The sequence below is a fragment of the Paralichthys olivaceus genome, chromosome 3 (assembly GCF_024713975.1).
Source record: "Paralichthys olivaceus isolate ysfri-2021 chromosome 3, ASM2471397v2, whole genome shotgun sequence".
Classification (NCBI taxonomy): Eukaryota; Metazoa; Chordata; class Actinopteri; order Pleuronectiformes; family Paralichthyidae; genus Paralichthys; species Paralichthys olivaceus.
The window spans coordinates 7,176,069-7,195,581 of NC_091095.1; the positions used below are offsets into that span (position 1 = coordinate 7,176,069).

The 19,513-nt window shown below is 41.6% G+C and overlaps 2 protein-coding genes across 5 annotated transcripts in view; one reads left to right on the forward strand and one right to left on the reverse strand.

The window, feature by feature from the left end:
* babam1 (BRISC and BRCA1 A complex member 1) overlaps positions 1-17,540 on the forward strand; it is a 24,788-nt gene extending 7,248 nt beyond the window's left edge. The window contains exons 2-11 of one of the 2 annotated variants that reach the window (XM_020098376.2): positions 8,814-8,912; positions 10,526-10,611; positions 14,242-14,687; positions 14,790-14,848; positions 14,933-15,053; positions 15,177-15,255; positions 15,375-15,399; positions 15,491-15,620; positions 15,729-15,815; positions 16,477-17,540. In XM_020098376.2, coding sequence (XP_019953935.2) covers positions 14,256-14,687; positions 14,790-14,848; positions 14,933-15,053; positions 15,177-15,255; positions 15,375-15,399; positions 15,491-15,620; positions 15,729-15,815; positions 16,477-16,677 — 1,134 coding nt within the window. In that variant the 5' untranslated portion in view covers positions 8,814-8,912; positions 10,526-10,611; positions 14,242-14,255 and the 3' untranslated portion in view covers positions 16,678-17,540. Of the gene's footprint in view, positions 1-8,813; positions 8,913-10,525; positions 10,612-13,399; positions 13,540-14,241; positions 14,688-14,789; positions 14,849-14,932; positions 15,054-15,176; positions 15,256-15,374; positions 15,400-15,490; positions 15,621-15,728; positions 15,816-16,476 lie in introns of those variants that run through there. The other variant, XM_020098375.2, reaches the window with a different exon arrangement.
* ushbp1 (Usher syndrome 1C binding protein 1) lies at positions 4,403-12,912 on the reverse strand. 3 transcript variants are annotated; one of them, XM_020098372.2, is made up of 14 exons: positions 12,675-12,912; positions 11,680-11,894; positions 11,450-11,586; positions 10,914-11,077; positions 10,475-10,663; positions 10,073-10,320; positions 9,233-9,373; positions 8,995-9,083; positions 8,757-8,892; positions 8,276-8,510; positions 7,805-7,963; positions 6,800-6,897; positions 6,062-6,169; positions 4,403-5,954 (listed from the first exon to the last, which is right to left on the reverse strand). In XM_020098372.2, exons 1-14 carry the CDS (start codon positions 12,678-12,680, stop codon positions 5,789-5,791), a joined length of 2,091 nt encoding a protein of 696 aa, XP_019953931.2. In that variant the 5' UTR covers positions 12,681-12,912; the 3' UTR covers positions 4,403-5,788. The 3 variants fall into 3 exon arrangements, with proteins under 3 accessions (XP_019953931.2, XP_069377830.1, XP_069377829.1); XM_069521729.1 differs by having other exon boundaries at positions 5,559-5,949; positions 8,757-8,889; positions 12,675-12,815; XM_069521728.1 differs by having other exon boundaries at positions 5,559-5,949; positions 12,675-12,815.
* Positions 17,541-19,513: the final 1,973 nt, after the last annotated feature.

Genomic DNA, 19,513 nt, shown 5'->3' on the forward strand with positions numbered 1-19,513 from the left:
TCAGTGGGATTTACCTTGTTTAATAACGTGGACTATTTTCAGCAGCTAGTCTCTTTGCAGTTTGGTGGTTTCCTTTGTATAAAAACAGGTTCCCGCTGTGTCCAGAAGTGAAGCTGATGATCGGTGAGAGTGAATTAAAACAGAACGAGCTGACACACACTGGAACCCTCACTGGGGCAGAGGGCAACCAAAGATTCGGGTGATAATGCTCTGTGGGTTCATCACTACAAGTGACACTTTTCACAGTACATGTGCCCTTCTCATTTGACCTGCTGTTCATATAAAATTACCATGTACCAGCGTTAGTTGACTCCTACGGGAAGTCCGATCTAATTTATGTGAAAGTTCAGCAAACTGCAGTTGCAAATTTTGACCTTCTGTCTTCTGTAATGTTATTGTTCCACGTTATCATATACAGTTCTAAATATCAAATGCAAATTTTCTTTGGCCGCGCACTAAGCAAAGCAGCTCATGTAACTTTTAAAGATGTTTTCCTTGATAATTGTATGGATAGAGGCAGAGGCATCATTTTTCTGCAGCGGCACAACTAGATTTTTCCATTTTGAAGGCTCCTCAAAATGTGGCTGACAAATACAGTATGTTCTTTCATCCCTCAGAAACAAAGGCTGCAACAGGTGATTCCTTCTCAGCATTGAATTCATTGCGTTTTGGTTTTTCAAAGAAGTCACAGTGCCTGCAAAAGAGACGAGACGTCTGATGCTTCACACCGAACAGCTAACCCATGCTGAAAAACCAAGGGGCATTAAAACTTTCTCGTCATGTCCAACTGCAGCTCAGTTGCTAGGCGAAAGTAGTGTGGACGGGACAAGCTGGTAATGCTGATCACATAAAGTCGCTGTAAACCATCCTTCACAGTCTATGTGCCCCATGAAGATCGTCTCCTTTGTTCTCAGCCATGGTGTATGTGTTGATAAAAAAACAAACTCAGATGGTTTGAATTGTTATTGTGTAGACAATATAGGTGTCAGCTGAAAAGGTTGAAGAGGTTATTGTTATTCAAAATAAACTTTGGAGCTAAATGTTTTCCTGTAGATGTAAAGTGATTACCATTGACTTGTTGTCAATATATTGTCAGCAGATAACCCCTTTAAAAGATGAGCTTCTTTGCATATGAGCGCCAACGAAGCCTGACATTTTCAGACAGGGCATTAACCTAACACTTTGCGCAGCCACAACAATTTGATCGAGTTCCAAATTGCCAACTTCAATCTGTTGTAAATCTGCGTCCAATCTGTTACTCCCTGATGTGCCCTCTGCTATCAGACAGACATTAGTCAACTAAGATGCTGAGGATGACAGAAAATTAACCTAATCAGCTCAGTGAAGACAACTCAAATGCTTTAACAGGATTAGGCCCAGGCCACTCCCCCAGCCGCCTTTCCTCTCTAAACACCTTATTGCTGTAATCTACCGCACACAAGCTGACGAGCTGAGTGACCTCATTAGCTCATCTGCTCTGCAGATTGTTTTTCTTGGACTGGACACTGATCTGTGTAGTGTTTGACTGCAATGAAAAACACCGGCTCACTGAAGTTGTTTTCAGTCATCAACTCAATGTCCAGAAATGGGTCTATTCTACCGGGGGGCTGGCAGGACAAGCTGCGGAAAATGTCGAGAGCAACTTACTCTGACTTTTGTTTTCTCTTATACAGCCCCTTCCGGAAAGTTTCGGGAAAAGGCTCAGACTTCAGTGCACGTCTGGAAGCAGCTTAAGATTCATTGCAGTTGAGTGGTAGGATTCAGGGGTGAATACAGGTGAACACTCATTATGTTTCATAATCATATGATGAGAAAGCCACTTTGACAAATATTTAAAAAATCAATCTCAAGCAAAATTCAAGTCTCTGCAAGTTGATTTCCGTGCAACACAAAAAACATACGTTCCTCTGAAAAGATGGATTGCCCTGGAGGTGTAAGGCACCAACTAAATACCAAATCTATTCGAAACTAAGCTGTTTTATTTTTATATTATTGTGCAGAAGAGAGAAATCAAATAATAAAAGTCTAAAAAGGATGAATGTCAGGCATTAAACAACTTATTGACAAGCATGCAATCCTATGATAGGATCTTAGGCATGAAAATCCCATTAATGGGGCTTGTTCACCAGATAACAATGATATGCAACAAGGTTTCACTCTTTATGTGGAGGCAGTGTGACGCTGAGGTGGCCTTTTGGCTTGAGCCGTTTGCCGTCATTATTTGAGTGGGTGCCAGCACAAAGCGGACGTGATAGGCCGTTTGATTGAGGTCAAATCTCTTTTTCGCGCTCGTCCAACGCTGATAGCGCCCCATCGTCCTGACCTCTACACGGGCAGACGGGGTCAGAAAGCTCAGGAGAGAGGTGTCAGGTCAGCATGTCAGCGTCCCGCCGCACAGAGCAGAGAACAGAGAGAGGTATAGACAGGAGGAGGAGATGAGAAGGGATATGGAGTGGTTGTGACAGGTGAGCTAATGGCTTTAAGAAAGAAAGGGCACAGGGATGAAGGTACAAGCTATGATCTCTTTATACAGCTTACAGAGGAACAACTTATTAAAATGAGGAACGGATGCAGAGAATAAATTAGTTGACCCTAAACCCCTAGGTCACTTACCCCCCCGCGCTTGTCCTTGTGTGTGTGATTGCTTCCACCCCCACACTGATTGACAGCCCCTGTCGTCGTTTAATAATGCTTTGGGTATTTTTCCCAGGCTAAAAACACTGCCTGACTGGCTGTTACATGTGGGGGTTGAAATGTGTCCAGAAATTTGGTGAATAGAAGTGAACATGATGACATTGTTTCAGCTCTTAAATACCAGAATCATTTAGTTCTCATGCTGTTTAACTCCCTTATCGTACTCAGTCCTTAGTGCACATTTATAAAATGTTTTCCAATGCCAATTCTTCACAGACAGTATCTGCAGTAACGTAATCATGAGGGAGATTAGATAAGACCTTTTACACTTTCATGTGGGGTCAAGGTTAAACCAAGGTTACTTTAATTCCACACAGATAATGTCAAAACATTTTTAAGTGATATTTGTGTTAGATTGATATAAAACAGCTCCAGCAATTCCAAAGGTACCACTTTACTTGAGTATTTCTACTCATGTCAGAATCATTTATTCTTAGATTAGATAAATATGTATAAGCTGTGGTTGCTAGTCACTTTTTAAATTACAATTTTGGTGAAACTGTACAATATTGTATTGTTATTGTCATAAATTAAACTTTGTGCTTTTTTCCTATTCTGTTTTTGGAAACAATAAAGAATAAAAACAACACACTTTAATATACACGATATTTAACAACTCAAAATACAGAAATTTAACATGATTCAAATTCGACCAGTTAAAAATTTAAAATGCTGCTCCCATTAATCATCAGCAGTAATATTCTAACAATATGATAGTGCTGTATATCACTCACACATATAATTGAGGTATATATTCTGACATTTTGGCAGTGTCACTGTTGAAATCAGATGGAGTAGTAATTATATATCACCTCACGTGAGGCGGTACTAAATACTTTCACTCAAGTTAGTTCTATGCTGTTCTGTCTTATTCTACCTTTTTTTGGTCCCTTTCTATACAAGAGTCCCCCTGAGGTTACAACAGTCATGTCATCTAAAAAGCTTTGATGAACTCAGAGGCTCAACACAGACCTCAGAGAGAGGAAACACAAAATGGAACGATAATTGTATCATCTGCTCTAATGGCAGCTATCACAACAATAGCGATGCTGACCTGGAGGTATGGGGGCAGTGCAGAGGACAGGCCCTGCGAGCTGACCTTTGCTCGGGAAAGGGCAAACTCAGGCAAGAGTCAGGGCGTCAGGGACTCGCCACCTCGTCTGGCACTCTGAACCTTCCATTCACAGCATAACACAACAGCCAGGCACCGTTGTGACCCTGTGGGTGTGACACTCAACCTTTGCCTTAACCTCCTGACCGCCGGTCACAGCTGCAGCTGACCGGCTTGGGTAGGTCAGGGCACAGGGTCGGCTGGAGGGGGGAGAGGGGACAGATATGAGAGATGAGCCAGGAGAGAAGATGGGGGGTGGAGGGAAATTGAGCTATCAGTGAGATGTAAAGAGAAGAAGATGGTTATGAGGAGATTGTAAGAGATAAGCCTTCAAAGGGCTGACTCAAAGGCAAACTGGTTCTAGATTCCTCTTGTGTAGATTACTAGTTTTGTGCTTGTTTTAAGCAATCTGCATCATCCAAGACCATCAAGGTGAATTCCCTTTGACATTAGTGTTGTACTACATATAACTAGAATGGCACTTAGCAGAGCACATACGCCAATTCCTTAAATTCAATTAAGCTGCATCTAATTGCACACACTCATAGAAATCAGTTATAATATGTCATAGTAATCTATAATGTGCCTCGTTTGTTTCAATTAAGATCCATGAATTATGTGGGAAATCTGTGTTTTTTTCCCCTCTTTATACATTTGACATGAAAAAGTCTTAGTTGCACTGAATTACAACTCAAAGACGTGCAACCTGTGACTAATCCATGGTCACAGGTTGATCTGGATGTCTGGATACCACGAGAGATTTTTGTATACAATTTTGTTGATCTGACCAGTGACTGGAAGCAGAGAGAACAAGATGAAGAGAACTATGAAAGTGCAAAGAAGACAAATGGGCTGGCCGTACATTTTGTGTGCACTTCAGCCATTGTCCCGGCCCCCTTCCCCCCCATTTCTCGGAGCATTGTTACGGCAGCATGGCCGGCCAGCCGAGGCTTTATTGAGTCAGCTTGTATGGGGGGAAAAAAAGGAAAGGACATGTGCGCTGTGGAGGTCAGTCCCGCGATCCTCAGTGGGCTCAGTCCTTGAGTCAGCCCAACACATTCATGCCTGCATGACAGCTATTTCTCTGAAATGAGGAATGTGTCTTGTGATGTGTGAGTCCTGTTAGACAAGTTAAGCTCTGAAATCCTTCGGTTTATTGGCAACTCTCACAAGGGGTTGAACCGGGGGAATTCACTGCGTTTCCATGTTCTACTGCCCCACATACTCTATATTTACCTCTCCAGAGCTCAACCGACTGCTTTACATGTCATCACTGTGTTGACAGATATAGGGCCAAGGAAAATAATAACTAGTTTGAGTTGGCTTTAGCTGCTTGTTTTCAACCTCACTGTGCAATCTGCATTGTAAAATAAAATAACTATTGCCTATATTCCAAAATCACAACTGGCCTCATAGGGTTTAGCGATCTGTACAAGTTGCGACATCCTCTGTCCCTAACCCTCAATCAGGGTGAGGAAGAACTTGTGGGAGAGTGACATGTGAGGGATCTCTCTCCCAGGACGGACAGAAGTGCAATAGATGCTCTGTGTAAAAGAGCACATAAACAAAATAACAAGATTTAAAACATTCCTGAGAAAAGACAGTGTCCAACATAAATAGAGGTGTGAGGTGATAGCCACAGTACTAAATGATCTCCATTTAGAAACATGTTGTTGTTGAAGTCTGGACAGATGAATATCTACACTCATTGACTGGTTTGCTAACTCCTGACTTCAGTAAGCTTCTTGATGTCATTAGCCTCAGGGGTTCACATGCTTTCTCTGCACTGTGAATGTTTGAATGCTGTTATCAACATGGACAAGAAGAATACAAAGCTCTGTGTGTTATAGTTCAAATAGATTGTGCTTGGTCATAATTATCACTTTACACACTATCAGTAGAGGGAATAAGCAGGATATATAAGGATATAAACTATATATAGTTGAGTTAGACTGTTAGACTGTATAATTTCTAAGTGAAGAATCACAGAACAGTCTCTTCCCTCCTCCACTCCACGGCCTCCACTGCAGCTTTTGAAGCTCCACTCTGGTTGTGCTGACTGTCCGTCATGGCTGCCACTTTCTGCTCCAGCCTCCATACTTGCTCCCGATACTTTCTGCGAATCTGCCGGTACGAGTTCAAAGCTTTACTGGAACAGAAAACACACACACACACAATTTGTCCTTTTTTAGATTCAGTTTGGTTGCATGAAGATGAGGATGAAATGCTTCTTTTGAATACTTTCTCTCTTTTTACCTGTGAGCCTGTGTGAGCCGGGCAAACTCTCCACTGTCTCTTCTTTCAGAGAGAGCTGTGTTTGATGAGTCATGGACTAAAGCTAATCTCTTCTTCAGGGCTTGTTCCCTGAAAGCAAATGTAAGATCAGATGCAACAGAAGAGAGGAAGTACTGTCAAGATCTTCATGTTTGCTTGAGGCACCGACGATATTTCCTCAAAGAAGAATCGTTAATGTTTTAATGGTGTGTCATTGACCTGATGGCAAGACTGAAGACTGTTTACAGCAGCAGCTTTGTTTAGAAGTATTCACAGCTCAAGATCAGATGAGAAAAATGACGCTCTATGAAGCACCTGATTGACAGAATGAATGAGAAGCTGTTTATGTCCAAGGTCTGTGTTTTTGCTGATGTTGTTTCCAAGCAACAGATCAAAACCAGCAGTGTCAGATGATTCATTTTACACTGACTACATCCATAAGCTGCATGTTTTGAATCTTAATCAGATTTGATCAGGTGACAATGTCAGAGATTCTATAGGAACTAAGTCGATTGATCCTTATAAATACAAAGCAAAATGTCTTTTAAGGTTTTTACCTTTTTGAATGTATCTCACAACTAGTTCACCCACACATCGACTGTGTTTACTATCCATCTGGTTTGTATGTACCTCCTTTTGTCTCATTTTGCGAATACACAACATATCATTAAAAGAACCTGGTTAAATTTAGGATGCAGCATTAAGGACAGAATACCTCACCTTTGTAGGACGGCCTGCAGCTCTTTCAGAATGGATCTGGTTCGAGCTTCAACAATGTCTCCGTCACTACCCAGTTTAGCTGCAGCCTCACAGAACCTCTGAAACATAACATTCAGATTATCTTAGAAGCTCAAACACATTTACATTCAATCTAACAGAGATGAGATGAACATGGTTTACACACTCATCTAAAGCAACGTTTACTCTTTTCGGTTTGTAACCATCTAAACTGCAACCTTGAACAGTTCAAATGATTTCATTCCTCATGGACCATTTATTTAAAATGTTTTTAAAGGCCTGAAGAAATTAACATAATATTTACAAAAGGAAGGCAATATATTGTCTTGTTAATCACCCTGCAACTCTATAGATTTCTCTTGCATTATCTTTGCTCAGATCTGACCCTTGGGTCAGGGACAACTGATATAAAGGTTGGAAAGGAGAGTTCACTGAGCTGATTTTAGCTAAAATAATTTTCATCTAAAGTAGGAATCAAGAAGTGTATAGGACAAGAGATCTGACCATGTGCAGATCAAACCACTTAGTTAAAAGAAAATCTAAAATAAATCTTTATGAAGAAAATAGCCAGTTGTAAGGAAATTTAGAAGCACTCCTCAAAAAACTCTGCGGCTTCCAGAAAACCAAACCTGTGCGGTGTAAGATCACAGAGAGCTTGACAGAAAGTTGTGTTAGCGTAAAGTAGCTGTTCAGATCTACGTCATTCGACAGTGACAGAGGTGCATGGTGCAAAAGAAATCTTTGCTGCAGCTGCGACAGGACAATGCAGCAGAAGACCTTGTGGAACCAAAATATCCTTCGTGGCCTGAAGGGATCCTGCTTTGGTAGACGTGTGATTTCCCACGTGGAGCACCCAGATTTGAATCGGGTCGGTCACAGTGGACCAAAGTCCTGCTCCTGCTTTCTCTTTTCACCTTGACTTTGTTTTATTTGAATAAAAAAAAAAAAAAAAAAAACCTCTGTTGCTGCTGTACGAGTGTCTCCTACCTGTTTTTCCGTCTTACGATCCTCCTGTTCCTCTCGGAGACTTTCTGGCACAAAGACTCCAGCTGCTTCCTGAGCTTTCTGGGCCATTAAACTCCACTCTAGACACCTCAGCTCCTTCTCTTTGAGGCGGATTAGAGATCTCAGATCTGACATCTCCTCCTGAAACAAAACAGTTAAACCATTAACCACAATGTATAAAGATTTTCAAAGCTGTGAAGTAGGAATGTCCAAAATGGTGGACAGATCACAAAATGTAGCCATTTTATCCAAACTAGCAGGTTTTACCTCCATTTCCGAGTCTGTTGTGAAAGTTCAAAGTCCCCACTGCATGTACTTTTGTATGATTTTGATCTCATTCCATTTTAAATATAATTCTGTATTGTGTTCATGAATTAATTTCTCCCTGTAAAATAGAATCGTGACACTTCATTAAACAAATGTAAGCACAGACCGTAAGCACACAGTTCCTACCCTGACAGAAATGAGTTCACAGAAGAGGGATGCCTTCTCTTTCTTGGCATCAAGAGGTCTGAAGTTCTCCCTGGTCACATGTCCCTCTCTCGACCCAGCTGGGTGACTGGTTTCAGGGCTCAGCTTGCTCTCTTGCTGCTGGTTCGGTTTAGGGAGGCTAATGGCTGCCCGCTCCCTCTTCAGATGCTCAATCTGCTGACGGAGAGCAGTCTCTCGATTCGGCAGCTCAGGTGTCCTGTGGAGTTACAGGTAGTGACTGATTAGACAAAAACATGGACCAGGAAATGTTCATATTTGAGTTCAATACAATCTATTATTTTCCCACTGCACTGAGCCATCTCTAATATCTTTTAGTCTATACAACGTTACTCTTTGGTGGAGGGAGAGAATGATGTGTAGAATGTTTCTAAACATTCTTTCTCTCTTTTCTAACCAATCTTATTATGTAGCTTGATTGTGTAACAGTACTTAATGAACTCACCTCTGCCCTGTGTGACTCTGTGTTTCTGTCTCCTCTGTGACCCCTGCTGTTGAGAAGGAGGTGGACAGCTCATCACTTCCCATGTTTCTCAGCTCAGACGATGGACTGTCGGCCTGCTGCCTGTCAGTGACTTCTTCTGATGAGGGGAAAAAAACTGTGAGTCCAACAGTGTGTGTGCATGACCTGCATACCTATTGTGTATGAGTGCAAGCAGTATAAAAAAGTGGTAGTCAAACACCTGCTGGGTCCGTCTGCAGAGGAATGCTCTGCTGCTTCTTGGCCTCATAAAGGGACAGTAGCTCACTGTAGGCCTCCTCACACTCCTCACTGTCAATCATGTCCACAAAAACAACAGGTCCTCACCGGATGAGAAAAAGTCCACTTAATATTTTTAGATTGATTGATAGATTTGTTATTGTGACACACATCAAACGACTTTGTAACACTGGTGTGACAGGTTTGTTTTGTGCAAGTACCAGTATTTGAGAGCTGTCTGCAGGGCAGAGCAGTCGGACTCAAGTCTGCTGAGTGTAACGCTGATCTGCTCCGACTCTCCCTTCCTCCGCTCCAGAGCTGCTGTCAGACGTTCGTTTCTGGCCTTCAGCCTCTCGATGTACCTGCACGAGAGGGAGAATGAAAATCTTAAGAGGAAGTGATGGGCCGACTTCACAAATTAATATATTTGTGATTTCACAAATAATGCAGCTGTGGAAGAAGAGACACTTACACTACTACAAGATTGGTTGAGCTAAACCTCAGAGAATCACTGGCTTCTTAGATGTTCAGGGTAATTATTCCAGCCAAATTGTATTGGCTACTTGTCAAAATAGAACAAAAAAACCCATCCATTATCTATACCACTTATCCTTTAAAGGTCACAGGGAGCTGGAGCCAATCCCAGCTGACATTGGGCGAGAGGCGGCGTATATCCTGGACAGGTTGCCAGCATATTGCAGGACAGAGACAAATCACCATTCACACTCACATTGATACCCACGGTCAATTTAGAGTCTCCAATTAACCTAATCCCAGTCTACGTCTTTAGACTGTGGGAGGAAGCCAGAGCAAACTCCACACAGAGAGGCTGCGGCCAAACCAGGATTCAAAGAACCTTCTTAATTTGAAGTGCTGACCACCGCCATGTTGTTACTTAATGTTTTGTATCAGGCTTTAAATCTACTCTGCATACTTTATGTGTAAGTACCTCTTCAGTATCTCAGGTTATTTGATGTTTTTTATAAATATAGTATTTAAAAAACATGGTGCAGTCTCAACAGCATCAAGAAACATCCCGGGCTGCTCCTCCTCACACTCACCTGTTCAGTCGCTCTGTCTCGGTCTCCAGACCGATGGGGCTGGGACAGGGGCTGCCTGAGGTGACAGAGCCCAGCGGAGAGCCGTCTCCAGCAGCAGACAGAGGTGTTAGACCTCTGGATGTTCTTCTGCGCAGTAAAGGAGAACCAGGGAAGGGAGGAGAGCCCACGTCTGGACTGAGAGATCCAGTTGTGGGCCGGTAGGAAGGAGAGCGGCTGCCTGACCTCCAGGCCTTATGGAGACTAATCAGCTGGAAGACAAGAGAAGTGGGACGGCTCATTGTCTGATGTCTACATCACTCTGACTAAACCCTCCAATCTCATCTTTCTTTCTTTCTTTCTTTCTTTTTACATTTTTAACCTTACCCTTGTCATAAAGAAAACTGAAACCAGAGTGATTCCCACCTTGTTCCTTTCCTCTTCCATCTGGCTGATGGTGCTTTGTGCTCTCCCCAGCTCCTCCTGGTGACTGTGCAAGATGCTTCTGAGAGGAGAGCCGTGTTTCTCCAGATCCAGGATGTCCCCCTGATAGAGCTCCTTTGGTAAGACAGACGGGCATGATATCCCAAACTCGTTTTCCATCTCCTCTAATATCTGCAAACAGTGAAACAAAGATACTCAAGGGGCTGATGGGAGTCTAAGGAGAACCTGAACTTTGGTGTATTTATCTTTTAAAATGAACCATTCAATTTAGACACAGCAATACCTAATTTTGGATTTTTTTTATCGAATGGCTAAAATGAATAATTCTCAGGATCAAGTTGCTTTTGCAACATTTTTAGATAATGTGGCCTAATTTCAGAGGAAATGACAGCAATTGAAACAGGTCATGATGTATCAGCACCTGAGTGGCTTTGACCCAGCTCTCCTGAGCTGCTCTCAGATGCTCTTTGTGCTTCTCGTGGTCAGAGCTGGTTATGGGGGCGGCCCAGGTTCTTCTACAGCTGATGGAGTCCTCCACTGAAGCTAACACCTCCTGCAGCTGGGTCCAGACTACACCAGTGCCCACTAGTGGAGGAAAAGTAGATGTGCAGCCAAACAAAATGAGAGGCAGTTTAATATTTTTACAGGAATAAAATCTTTCTTTCATACAGAAATATGAGAATATCTTTTGCCATTCTCATCTTACTGTGTGTTTGCTTTTTTAAAAACATAACTTATTGTACTTTACAGACTTAGAGCGAAGATTATATTTTTTTCTTCTTTCAGACTTAGAGAGAATATTTTAAAAAATGCATTAGTTGTTATCTCGGACGTAAAACTTATTTTCAGTACATTTGTCTTGTTTGGTGGGAGGTAATATCACCATAGTACAGGTGCACAGGATTTAAGGATGAGGTCTACTGAACACAAGGAAGGTTACACAGTGCTGGTGCCTACCTCTGTCAGTCAGTGGAGATTTAGATGCGGCAGCAGAAGCAGTTTGTGTCTCTGGGCTTCTTCTGACGAGCCTGTGTGACAGAAGGTCAGGAACCAAAGGCCTGGATGGTCCTGGTGGTCTCAGGTCCCTTGGTTCACTGCAGAGGAAGAGTAGAAACCGTTTTTATTAATCAAACCCTCCTAGGCTACAAGCTTTTCTCACATCTCATCAGACACTCCATTAATGTTACCTTGGGGGCTTCAGTGACCCCATCTTCTTGTTCAGTTCAGCGATGATGCTGAGCAGCGTCCCCACTTCAGCCTCACACTGAGCCAGTTCTGCTGGTGAGGGCTCAAGGTTTGCTGTGGGGTCAGAGCCCTCGACGTCAAAGGTCATGTGGTCAATCACCTCCCTGTTACACCCTGACCCAGCATCCAGACTGTCACATCTGACCAGGCTGGAGTCCTGCAGGGTGTGAGAATAACTTTTTAGATCAATCAAAGTAATCTGTTTTTAGCAGTTCATTTTTAAACAGTTCTACTCATAGGATTACTTACTGCCTGTGTGCGATCATCCAGGAAAGAGTGGCTCATGATTAAACTTAAGGAAATTCCTCAGACTGTATTCACATGAACAGTCTGTAATGCTCTTGGACCAGACATTGTTGCTGTGCTGTTTAGCAGCTATTGTTTTGAGCAGCGGAAAGGGGGGGAAACTAAAACATCCTGAGATCCAACTTCCTGCTTTGCAAATATTTGTGGACCAAATCATCTTTTGTTTTGGAGAAATGTCCACTACTTAAAAAAAAAAAAAAAGAAACAAAACCAGAACCAGAACAAAATGTTTATGCTATAAAACCATAAATATCATTTAACACATACATTTAAACAGTCTTATTATTGTTAACAGCTTATTGTAGTGTGCGCTGGGCAAAAAGAAAAGCACCTCGAATACACACCGTTGCATACAAATTTTCTTACAGACCATGTGATGAATCTACTCTGGTACCACTCGGTCAGTAATACCACTCATCAAAAACCCTGCTGCTAACTCACACCAGTCTGAAAAGCTTTAAGTGGTAGAATTCTGTTTTGTATTGCATCGGGACACATTGTGGCTTTATCTTTATTTGAACTTCTGTACAAAACCTGACTGTTTGTCAGCTTTACTTTACAGATCATGCAACACAACATTCCAGATGTTTAAATGGCATATTTTCAAGGTAAACACAGACACGTAACTTACCTCCATGCTTCTCGATCTTGATCCCAGCAGCAGTGGTTTTGCTCTTGTTGTTTTTCACTGACAACAATGAGACATAAGACACAGTGAAGGGGTCCTCTGTTCAGACAGGTTGTTCTGCTGTAATTACATTTTCCAATAGTCAGTCGTGCGAAGGTCTGCTTTCTGCACGTCTGCTCGTCTCGTGTGATCAATGAAGTAAGTGGAAAACACTTAGAAAATCATCCCCACCCATTCCCTGTCACGCAGTGTCCTTTCCTGTTTTGGCTTCCATGTTGTTTCAGTGGCAGACTATGGCTGATGCTGTGAACTCTGGACATCCTGCTAAATGCTAAATATAAAATCTATATGTAATGTCTTTAGAAACATGTTGCTGTGGGAATGAAATTTATGATCATGATTATTATTAAACTAATAATTATGACAATAAACACTGGAGTGTTTGAGTATGATATTTCTCATCTGTCCGTGTGCTGTAAATCATTATTAATCATTATTTCACCTTTTCTTAAAACCAATCTGGAGCAGATCTTTCTTTACAAAACCATGTCTGATTACAAGCAGCTATTTTTTTTAAGTGTTGTTAATGTTTTATTGTATTTTATACTGTAATTAATCCCTTGATGTAGTAATAATAAACGATATTTCAATATTGCAGAGGAGCGAAATCAGGAGTATTGCGAGTTGCTACCCCTTTAAACTCCATTACCCACAAGCCCACCAGACTGCGTAGTTCCGGGTTCGGTCATTTCCGGTTAGGAAGTCGTCCGTTCAAAACAGTTGTTAGCCCATCGTAGAAATATTTTGCGACTTTCAATGAGTTTCCCGTTAATGAAGTTCTAATAGTTTGCTGCTACCTGTTGTTAACGTAAGTCTGCGATCTTCATTCAAACCCAACACGCTTCACACGTCACAACTCGTCTGCTTCGACGTATTTTGACGTACAGCTAACTAATGCTAATGCTATGAGCTCAGATGCTACTGTCACTAACATCTCTCTGCTCCACCAGATGTAATGAATGTTTGTTAGCTTGTGGCCTCACTGTCAGTGTCTATGCGAACGTCTCTTCTATTAATGCGTAGCTTCCTACGCTAAGTACCCGCATTGTGAATCGCATCTCTATTCTGTAGCGTTACCTTTAGTAGCAGGTTCATACAAGTGCGATAATGAACTTTGCGTGGACTCAGTGTGTTGACGTCATTCCTGCAGCTTCATTGTGATCATGTCATGTGTGTTGCAGTTCAAATCGAGCTCCTGATTAGATTTAGAATTTAAAACCTTACTTTTATACTTTGTACTGTGACTGGTATTTAACTGTAAGCTGTATTTGGTTCAGCCTACAGTGCCCCCCGTGCCATTTCATATATTAATAACGTGTTTTCTGTGTAATAAAACAAATGCCAATCTGAAAAACACATTTACATTTAGGGCACTTAGCAGACGCTTTAGTCCAAAGCGACTTATAATAAGTAAATTTTTCACAAGACACATGAATTTAGACAGCCAGGGTTTGTGATGTCACAAACCTAAGAAACCAATACTGTTGATTCATCATCTCCACTTCCTTAGTAACCTCTGTATCCATGGAGACACCAGAGCCTGGGCCAGCAGATGGAGAGGAGCGTCTGGTGGAGCTGCGACCTCGGACACGCTCCAACCCTGAAGGTGCTGAGGACCGCCGCAGCAGCACAGGCAGCCTGGGCGGTAACAGTAACCCAAACATTTCCCAGCCTGCGGTGGGGAGTCGGGTGGAGGGGGAGGGGGAGGCTTCGACCAGCGACAGTCCTCCGAGTTCTACCACCACGACTGTCTCAACAGCTGCAGCTCAGACTGTAGTTCCTCCTGCAGCTGCAGTGGTGGCTGCAGCCGGTGCAGCTGTGCCCCTGTCTACTGCTACTGTTGCAGCAAAAGAGAGGCCGAAGCCCACACAGCAGCAGCCCACGCTGACAACCTCTGTCCCTCCACCAGCAGAGTACCAGCTCCGTGTCCCCCGTGTCAACTGCCCAGAGAAAGTGGTAGGCCCAAGCTACTGTTCTGATATATGATTCTCCACATCATTTTAAAACTTTTACTCAGCTTGAAGTTTATTTTGTCCTGTGCTGTCTTCCTTGTATCAGATTATCTGCTTAGACCTTTCTGAGGAGATGTCATTGCCGAAGCTAGAATCTTTTAATGGGTAGGTTAATATGAAGACTTAACACTGTGAAATATTAACTTATGTTTTGTCACCACTGCCTAATTTTACTGACTTTCCATTTAGGTCTAAAACAAATGCCCTGAACGTATGTCAGAAGATGATTGAGATGTTTGTCAGAACTAAACACAAGATCGACAAAAGGCATGAGTTTGCCCTGGTTGTTGTCAATGACGATGCCCTATGGGTGAGTCCTGGAGCTCTTTAATCTCTTCCAGATGTTTCATGTAATGTCTGTCTGATGTATATGTGAAATATGTCTCCTCTGTTTTGGTTTGTCCATTTCTATTGTCTGTTTCTTCTTGTGTAGTTGTCAGGCTTCACCTCTGACCCCAGGGAGCTGTGCAGCTGTCTCTATGATCTGGAGACTAACGTGTGCGAGACCTTCAGTATCCTTTAATCCTTAAACAATTCAAATACATTTCATGCCATGCAAAGATGCATAGGACACAAGGTCAGTAAAGGAATTATAGTTCTTCGAAGTTTTAACCTTAACTATCTTCCATAGACCTGGAGGATCTTCTTAATGTAATGTAAGTACTGTCTGAAAACAAACCTTGGTCTTATAAAACACCTGAAAAGTTACTTCACCGTGGGTCATATCTTCTGCTCTTCTTTTTCTAGCCGGCAGAAGATTGAGCTTCCGTTGATGGAGAATGTTCAGACCATCCCACCACCTTTTGTGGTGCGGACCGTGCTCATCTACAGCCGACAAGCAGGACAGCTTCAGTTCAACCCTTCTGAGGCTGTTAGTGTAAGTACAACACTACTGATCTGTGCTTCCTACCCTGATAAAGTATTTGTTTTACTGTTGGCTGCTTTGAGCTCTGACATTCTTGCTTGTTCTTGTGTCCTGCTACAGAAAATGCTACAGTCTCCATATTTTTTCTTTGATGTGGTATATCTACACAACGGGGTGGAGGAGCAGGGCGATGAGACAAGCTGGAGGGTGAGTGGAACAGCTGCTGGAGTCGGTTTTATTTGTGTACAATAGTGACATGACACAATTCAGTAGCTTGGATTAAGTTCATCAAGTCTCATTAGATTACAATATATAACATCTTGCCTGTTGGTCCTGCACTGTATTTAAACAGGGTGACCGTGGGTCCTTACACAGTGTTTAACTGTCTTTGATTCCAATTTTAAAATAAAAGACCTTAAAAAGTATTAAAATGTCATAAATTCAGATTTGATGGGTCTTGTGACGTCTCCATGAAAATGTCTCTACATCGCCAGACTGAAGAAAAACAATTATTAGTTCCTGTATGCATTGTGCCATATGTCTGGATCTAGTCAAGTTAATGTGTAAACTAAAGTCTTTCTAGTCTGAGAGCTAGTTTATTATTAATGTGGAATTGAGCATTGAATGATAGGTGAGATTGATGTGTACTTGTGGTTAAAGCGTCTGCCTGTTAAATATGTTAATATGTTTACATGGAAAAAGAATATTTTCACATTTTATTTTGTATTTGCTTGTTTGTGGTAAGTGGTGTAAAAAAGGGCATGAAGAGCTTAGTCAAATGTTTCTTGTCCATATGATCAATCTAATTAATTCCCAGGTGTATTTATTCTTCTTTGACACTCAGTGAATTTGCATTTTCTGTCTCCAGGACAACTACACCTCTTTCTGCAACCTGGACTCGAAGGGAGTGTGTTATCGCTTTGAGGTTTCCCTGAGCGGACCTGCCATCGAGCTGCACAACTGCATGGCCAAACTTCTGGCCCACCCCTTACAGAGACCCTTCCAGAGTCATGCATCGTACAGTCTGCTTGAAGGGGACGATCCCCAGGACATTGAGGCAACAGTCTAAAAACGAGACGCACTCACAAAGCACTGCTTCTCTGTGAAATGTACGCACTGTAGTTCAACAGAAAAAGGCCTGGGGGGGGGGGGGTTCCCAAATACAACTTATTACTGAGGGCTGTTTCCCATTTCCTGCGACAGAGGAATAATTCTAAAAAAGGTGACTATCAACACTATCTTTGTGTTACAGTAAATGAGTCATTTATTGTTCTATGCTGGGAAATAATAAAACGATCTGGTTGTTAGCGGAAAAAAACTGAGTTTTCTGAAGGAATCCTGGGGATAAAGTGGATGTTAGAGACTCTGGGAGATGGATACAAGTAAAAAGAGATTAGGAAAGAATAAAAAAGTAAAATAGAACGGTTAAAGCATAAAACTTTATCACACATACTCCCTTACTGTTTGTTTTCCCTCAAATCTTAGACCACGCTGATCTTGTGTTTGTCTTAAAAGAGGAAATCAAACATACTACAGTGTCGGTTACAGTTTTCCACAGCAGGTCTTTTGGAACGTTAAAGTAATCATGTGTCATGGAGGCTACAACTTTCTCCTTGTTCGTTAGTCGTTTTCCACCTTTGTTGCCTTTTTTAAAATCTATTTTGTTTTATTTTACAAAGGGTTGTTTTTAACAAGTGTTCATGTGTCACTCCTGTATGTTACACAGACAATGAAAGTGTGTACAGTAATATAAATGTGGCCTCATTTGATTTAAATCGTTTTTCGTTGACCAGGATCTCTGTGGCTTCAGCGGGTTGATTGTGAAAAAGGCCCCTCGCACTTCTAGCTGCGCTTAAAACACATTGTATAGATGAGCTTTTTGAAGCTGTTCCTGTATATTAAAAAAAGACATATGTTTCATGTTGATATTCAGTACGTGTTGAAGTGTGTGTTTGTGCTTGCTGCTGTTTTGTCAGGAGATGGCAGCAGAGTCCCTCACGAGAGAAAACCTCTGAATTCAAATGCCTCTTCAGAACACTGGTGCTCTGTGGGAGTAGGGAGGAGTTTCTTATCCATAGGTAGATATTCAATATTCTATATTGGCAGTTTTTATATAATTCATTTGCGTCGATCAGTGTTGAGGTGATTTTGTACGTTTTCTGCTTAAGTCATCACTGTCACTCATTTTGCTGAGTCCAGAGCCCGACATGACAGAATGATTAAGCAGCTATTCCATCTATTGTTGAAAATCTTATCTCTTATCCACCTATCGCACGAATATTACTTCAATGTTAACTATATATTTTCCTGTCACCCTAAAGGTCTTTGGACCTAAGAGGTGTTTTTATCTCAGGCTACTCATTAGGTTTCCTGTTTTTGTCCAGAAGTTGATCCGACATCTGTCCCGACTCCTGATAGTCACTCATCTTCTGTCACTCTAACATACCTTCATAAATTAGTTTTTTTTCCGGTGAGGACAGGTTGTCACGGGGACAATGGGGAGCAGGAAAACCCTGGGCTCCGAGGACCTTTCCCCTTTCACACCCTTCCCCAGGCAGAGTAGACTGTTCCTCACGTCATCAGTGTGGACAACAGTGCGAGGGGGGGATCCATTACATCTGTACTGCAGGGAGAATTTGTTATTCTCTCATCCACGAAGACAGGTCCCTATTGTTTTCATCCCTTCACTCCTCCACAGCCATGGCTCCTTTCCGTGCCTGCTTGGAACAGGATATGGTGGAATTTTTGGGGGGTTGGTTGGTTTTTTTTTTCTTCTTTTTACTTCGTAAATGGTTTACATTGTTCATCTGGAATTCTATAACAATCTGTAGCAGCTATATTTAAATGTGCAGTCACGGGTGATCTTTCCTGGTTTCTATCACATGCAGACTGTAGTGGAAAATAACCAGGTACATTTACTCAAGTACTGAACTTTACAACAGTTTTGTAATACTTGTTCTTTACTGGAGTTTTTACTTTTTAATTTTATGTTGTACCTCTACTCTGCCACAATTCAGAGGTCAATCATTTTTACTGTATTCTTCATTTTACTCCAATTATGTGACGTTTATAGTAACAAAATATTTTTCAAGTAAAATTTTAAGATTAACAACACGATCATCTTAAAACTAAGATTTATTATTATGGGCTGAAAAATCCAATTAACCTCTGAGATGTTCCTGTGACAGATTTTTTTGGATCTTCGTTCTATACCCAACACCCAGAGGTCAACCAGTGCTCCTGTGCTGGAACCCTGTGTGGTGCTGCACGGACACATTTTGTATTTGTATCTTAAGTTGTCTTTTTTTTTAAATCTCATATTCTCTCTTTTTTGTTACTGTACCTCCTCAACATCTCAGTGTTGTGGAGCCACACAAGACTGTAACTTAAGAAATGATCCATTTTATTTGACTAGTTACATCGTGTGAATTCTCTGAGTTGATGATGTGACCCATGTTTTTGTTCAGTTAACAGCAGACACACAAATATTGCAGCATTATAAGGATGATCAATAAGCCCAGATGTGATATAACAATCAATGTGTCTATTGTCAGATGCAGAGTCAAACTTCTGTAATAATTCCAATAATTCCATGTTAAAGATTCTGGCTTTTTCAATGAGGGAGAAGGATTAATTATAAATATATCCACCCATTATATATACCCCCTCCTTGTTGGGTTTGAGGTGGGACACACCCATGGGTACAACCAGGACAGGTCCACCAGAGACAAACAACCATTCACACACAAACAATTTAGAGTCTCCAATAAACCTTCACCTGCATGTCTTTGAAAAAGTGGAAATTATAATTAAACATTTTTTATCTTTAAGTATTGAAATTGCGAGATAGAAATGTACCAGTAACAAAGTACTACTCCATGACATCAATCTTAATTTTTCCACAC

Bases quoted from the DNA above. Each gene is read 5' to 3' on its own strand.
- ushbp1 (XM_069521728.1), bottom strand. The intron at 8,511-8,756 runs GTGAGTTCATTA...GTAACTCCACAG, and splicing joins CAGAGTCACACAGGGCAGAG to GACACCTGAGCTGCCGAATC. The intron at 6,898-7,804 runs GTAGGAGACACT...GTTATGTTTCAG, and splicing joins ATCGTAAGACGGAAAAACAG to AGGTTCTGTGAGGCTGCAGC.